Raw genomic sequence first — 5712 nt, forward strand, 5'->3', positions numbered from 1 at the left:
TTTTACTGTTATTTCTGTCTGCAGGATGATGGAGCAGAGCCTCCACGGTGAGGTGATGAAGACTCAGGACCTCCCGGATGTGATTGTCTCTGTCAGCAGGAACCCCCGTGGCTACAAACTGGCCTGGGACTTCTTCCGAGCAAACTGGCACACCCTGATCAAGAAGTCAGTCAGCCCCCTCATGCATACTACTTTTTTTGCAGTTTTGACTCAGATTTTGCAACTATGTGTGAGCCAAAAATGCTTGATTTCTACTACTAGTTTTTACTAGCTTGTCATGTACAAAGAAAGACTCAAACTGGATTCCTTTAAGATTGAAAACTCAGCAGAGTCAGGAAGATAGATTTTTTTTCAATATCTCTGTAGAGACAATGTTTGTTTTTTCTGCGCAATGTTAACAAAACTAAACTTTGAATTGTGTCTCTGTTTTCTTCAATGCCACAGATTTGACTTGGGCTCTCACACCATATCATACATGGTGACCGGGGTAACCAGTCAGTATTCTACCAGGGAGATGTTGAATGAGGTAAGCAAGGCTGTGTGTCCACACTTAGGGCTTCCCTTACTTATGTCTCTCTATAGAAAGTGTGTGCTGCTATATTTTAAATATTCATTCATCATTCTCATTATTTATATATGTAAATAAGTGTAAATTCATTCATGTTTTCTTTGTCTCGTATGTTTCCCTTTTTGCTGTAATTTTGTTCCTAATGTAAAAGAAAATTTTTTTTCATGGGAAAAATAACTATTTACCATGAACAGCAGGTTGTAAATTGACAAGTGGACATTCTATGTAACTAAATACAGTATATTCATCTTTTCTGCTGTACGTTAGCATGTTTAATAGATGTCATGTCAAAGATTGTTTTAAAGTCTACCTTCTCTGTACTCAGGTGAGAAGCTTCTTTGGCTCCCTGACCGAGGAGACGGGCTCAGAGATGAGGTGTATCAGGCAGGCCTACGAGACCATCGAGGATAACATCCGCTGGATGGACACCAACCTTCCTTTGCTGCAGGCCTGGCTGGACAAACGCAGCCGCAGAGACGTGCATGAAGACTTATAGCTCCAGGGTAAATAAATAAATAAATAAAAAAGTCTAGATTGGACAGTCATGTCGGTAAAGGAGTAAACTTCAAGGTGTGGATGCAAGTCACAAAACTTGGAGTCAGATTATGAATCCAAATTTTAATGAGTTTACAGCCTTGCAATTCAACTTTGATTTTTAACACCAATGACTCCTGATCTAGCTTCCCAAAATGTAGATTGGAAAAACAAAACAAACAAAAACCTTTGGATCTTGTGTCATCGTCCTCATATTTTTAATCACCCCAGACTTGACTGAGCTGACTTGAGACTTATGTGTCAACTAACGTGCTACTTATGACAAAACAATGACTTTGTGCCCCCTCTGTAAACCACAGCCTGAAGACTGTCCACTGGGGGTGTTTCTCAGGTTCAAAGAGATCTAAGTAATTATAGATTTCCTTAAAGAACCTCCATAGGGTCGAGGTTTAAGGAGGTAACATCCCTATGAAAAAAGGGTTCTTCCTCACCCGAACATTTGTGCTCAGAGCTGTCAGTGTGTGTTTGTATGTTTGTTGGGGTGTGTGTTTGTCTTGGGTGAAGTGGAGTGGGGGTGTGTGAGTTTTTACCTGAAAGTTTTAGATGTTCAAAGATGAGTGTAGTGTTTCCTGTGTGATTTTTATGAAGTCAATTTTCATTCTTTCTGCATTATCACTGCAGCAAGCAACAGCATAAATATTGTATGAATATGAATTATTTCTAAAATATTTAAGTACCAGACCACTCCTTCATGAAAACAAAAATAATGCACCTAATGGACTTGATTTTTGGATTGTTAAACCATAATTGATCTAAATATGTTTAATTTAAAGATCACACTGCTGTAAGTTTAGATGGGACACCATTTTTACAGCTTTTGTTAGCTTGCATTTCCAATATTGGGAACATTAATATCAATTCTGACACCACTGGTCCTTCTAGGTAGCATTTTTAACTTTACTGAAATTCTCATACAGAAGAATGTGAAAGAACTTAGAAAGTGCACTATTAGGAGTGTGTTGTTACAAAAACATGTTCATCTTATTAAACACAGCAGTGTTTTATGCTACTGTAAAATCCCTCTTCTGTAGGACAGGATTCATAGAAATTCTGTAATTTTCTACGGAGAATATTGTGTTGAATTAAATACTGGACCATTAAAGTTAATTTGACGTGATACCCATTTGTATTTCTATTATTGTATTCTATTCTATTATTTGTATTCTAGTAATATTGGTAATCCTTGTGAAGCCCTGGGAGGATGAAACCTTTGTACCTTTCTCCCCTCTGATCAGCAGTTCATACACTTTGTAGCAGTAAAGATTACATTCCCTGCTTTGTGGGCTAAATTTACAATCATTCAGTTCACCTGTGTTTCTGTTCGGTCACACAAACACACACACAGTATGAAACCGAACATGAGCAGGTGGCCAACCTACTCGAGGAGTATTTGTTTAAGGGGAAACCCATTTTTAGGCATTATAATCACTTCACTTGTCAAAGGGAGTACTATTCGTCCTGTGACAACAGTTGCACAGTGTACTCTGGTGCTCTGGAGGACATTTCTCAGTCGGAAAAATGACCTCCTGATGATGTCATAGTGATGTCCCAAGCGCAGGTTGTTGGGAAGGGTAGCGGTTTGGAGCTTGAAAAAAACTCCCCACAATATCTCAATTCTGTCTATTCTTTTTTCGGTCCTCTGTCTCAGTCTTTCTTCCCGGTCATATAATGTTAGAGCCCCTGTGGAAAACGAATGAATTAAAGAATGGAAAAATGCTTTAATTTAGTCAAAGAAAATCCAGATTAAGCTAAGTGTGTCAAGGTTTTTTGCCCAGCAGTTGGCATGAGCACTCAACCAATCTTACATAGGCCTTGAATTCTGGGATTTTAGGAGGAAGGACAAAGTGCTTTAGCTCTCTGAGATAAAAGCTATGTCTTCACCTGTCGCTTAGACTCCGGAGTACCAGTATTGACTCAATGCTCATGTAAACATTGAGGATCCTCAATAAAGGTGCTCTGGACTTGGGAAACAGGCTTGTTTTCCTTCTCTCCTGCAGATCATGATTACCCTTGATTTTATTCTTTCTGGTCAATCTCTATGTAAAAGCTTATTCCTGCAGCTCTTTTTTTTTTCCTAAGGTGATATACCTCTCAGCTGAGGCCTTGTGGAGAAAGGTAGCTGTTACTTTAAATCGTCTAAAGCTGCCATAAATTCCTCTGATGAAGCTTTAGCACAAACTAATAAAACACATCATCCAACTGATAAAACTCACACATATATTCATATATGTGAACATATATTCATACACATAACACTTGTGTGTATAAGCTGAACAGAAGCTTAAACTTAAACACACTGCAAACCTAACAAATAATACTTAGATGTTTCAAGGGCTGATATAGATGCTGGGCTTTGTACTTACTTATGCGCATGTACACACACGCACACACGCACACACACCGCCCCCTCATCAGCACACCCACAATAGAAACTGCACTCTGCTCCAGTGATTCCTCCCTCGCGGTCAGCTACCTGAGGAGAGCCCTTTCTGGACTGGAGGTAAGAGCCTGAAGTTGGTCTTTCTGTTTCTGTCTCCTGTTTATGAAACTTACTGCGTACTTATTTTTGAATCTCATTATGAAGTATCTCCAATGAAACTTATTAGGAGATGTTTGTTTGTTTAGTCATCATTTACAGACCTGGCCCCTGTTCAAATGTGCTCACTGATCGTGTGGTGAATTTTGACCTCACCTACTTCTCATGTGATTTTTGCGGTCTTTTGTTTGCGGCTTGTGTAATAATCAATTTGGCATATAAAACGTGGAAATGTTAGACCACTTCAAAATATAGTGTTCTATGAGTACAGATTAAATATCACGTCGAGGACTTCATCCACACTAAGAGTGCTGGTGGTAAAAGGCCAAAGTTCATCTACAGCTGACGTTAATAAATATTAATACAACTTGATCAAACTGTTCAAAACCTTTGATCACAAGGAAACTAAGCCACGGTGTACTGGCACTTACAACTGGTTAACAATAACTTGGCTCCACTGTAGGTCAGTAGTACCTGAGGCAAACTTACTTTCATTTAGTGTGAGTGCCAGACTCATGAAGGGACTCATAAGAACTGGAACACTTTTTGAGGGTGTTAATCTGAAGCTGATCAACCCCCTTTGATATAAATGACATGAGCAGTGATTTACTTGTGATTCAGTGGTTTTACTCTGTGTGCTATAATACGTTGACTAACAGAGTGTGACAGCATGAAGGCACTATATGCCACAGATTGACATGTTTGAAAAAATGCTGATAAAGTGCCCTATGGGATGATAATCCTATCCCTGACCATGCTGTTTCGCCATAAATGCATCACAACTTTGTGCGCGCTAGTGCCCTTTTTGCGCCCTCTCAACCCAGTTTATCTAAAAAAAATTCTGCGTTGTTATTCTTTGAAAATCCTGTATAGAGTTTTATGCTAAATTAAATTCAGACCACACTTTGACTTTGTTAGGCCTTGATAGTGATGCCTTTGACCTCCTTACACACAATTACCTCCATATTCCTGATAGGTGATCAACAGATCTTTCCGTAATAATCTTAAACACCAAGCAGTGCAGGTAGACTGAATGATTGTAAACCATATGAAGTTACTGCAGGACAAACTGTTTTCCCTGTAAGAGGCGTGCTTTTCCAAGTTCTGTAATCTCCCCACCTAATGGGCAATAAAATATCCTTGGATCACGGTGTCTTGGACAAAACATTTATGGGTCTTAAGTTCAAAGTATATTTGCCTGTTGATCCAGGAAGAGAAACTAAATGTGGAAAATCACCAGTTTATAAACCAGTGTGTAAGATTCAGTGGCATCTAGCTTTGAAGATTACAACCAACTTGCCTTCCAAGCGCGTAGGAGAAACTATGTGGCCACCAAACTCGTGAAATTTCGAAAGGCTCTATCTGGAGTCTGGGTGTGTTCATTCTGGCCAACTGTAGAAGCATGGCGATTCAACATGTTGGCCTCTGTAGAAGAATACCCACTCCCTCTGCAGATAAAAATGTCTCATTCTAAGGTCACGAAAACAGAACGTTTCTTATTTTCAAGTGATTATTATATATTATATATAAGACACTAATGAAAACATACCTATGGATATTATATTGCATTCTTGCCAATAAATCCTGGACCTTTAAGCAGCTACACAAAGACACATTTTATAGATGAATAATGCACATAATTGATGGAGAAATCCCTATGTAATATTTTGCTGTTTTCCCTTCAGGTTCCTACAGTGTCTGACTCAACGTCCATTTCAAGAGTTTATCCACACATTCTCTAAGGATGTCATACCTTCCCATTCTAGAGTAAGATGGATTCCTTCTATCTTTGGTAATTAATTTAACCCTTCATTTTTGTGGGCATTTACTTCCTCATTAGGTGATCCCAGAGACCTAACAGCTGGATGTACTGTATAAGACCGATTGAATTGAAAAACCAACCTCAAATATATATATATTTTTTTTTTCTTCTGACCTTATTAAAACAGAAAAGTATTAAAGCACTAGCACTGCCCTTTACCACAATCTGAGCTTGCACTATTGATGAAAGTAATAAAATATGGAAATGACATTAATCATTGCATTTACACCA

The 5712-nt window shown here is 38.7% G+C and overlaps 2 protein-coding genes across 3 annotated transcripts in view; both read left to right on the forward strand.

Annotated features, from left to right (window-relative positions):
- erap1b (endoplasmic reticulum aminopeptidase 1b) overlaps positions 1–2240 on the forward strand; it is an 8227-nt gene extending 5987 nt beyond the window's left edge. The window contains 3 exon segments of the mRNA XM_035658272.1: positions 25–165; positions 445–526; positions 894–2240. Coding sequence (XP_035514165.1) covers positions 25–165; positions 445–526; positions 894–1064 — 394 coding nt within the window. The 3' untranslated portion in view covers positions 1065–2240.
- A 1325-nt stretch (positions 2241–3565) lies between these two features.
- si:dkey-283b1.6 overlaps positions 3566–5712 on the forward strand; it is a 4195-nt gene continuing 2048 nt past the window's right edge. Inside the window, exons 1-2 of one of the 2 annotated variants that reach the window (XM_035658756.1) lie at positions 3566–3623; positions 5345–5451. In XM_035658756.1, coding sequence (XP_035514649.1) covers positions 5432–5451 — 20 coding nt within the window. In that variant the 5' untranslated portion in view covers positions 3566–3623; positions 5345–5431. The remainder of the gene's footprint in view (positions 3624–5344; positions 5452–5712) is intronic. The other variant, XM_035658755.1, reaches the window with a different exon arrangement.

The sequence above is a fragment of the Morone saxatilis genome, unplaced genomic scaffold (assembly GCF_004916995.1).
Source record: "Morone saxatilis isolate NCDOM2014 unplaced genomic scaffold, NCSU_SB_2.0 Contig16, whole genome shotgun sequence".
Taxonomy (NCBI): Eukaryota; Metazoa; Chordata; class Actinopteri; family Moronidae; genus Morone; species Morone saxatilis.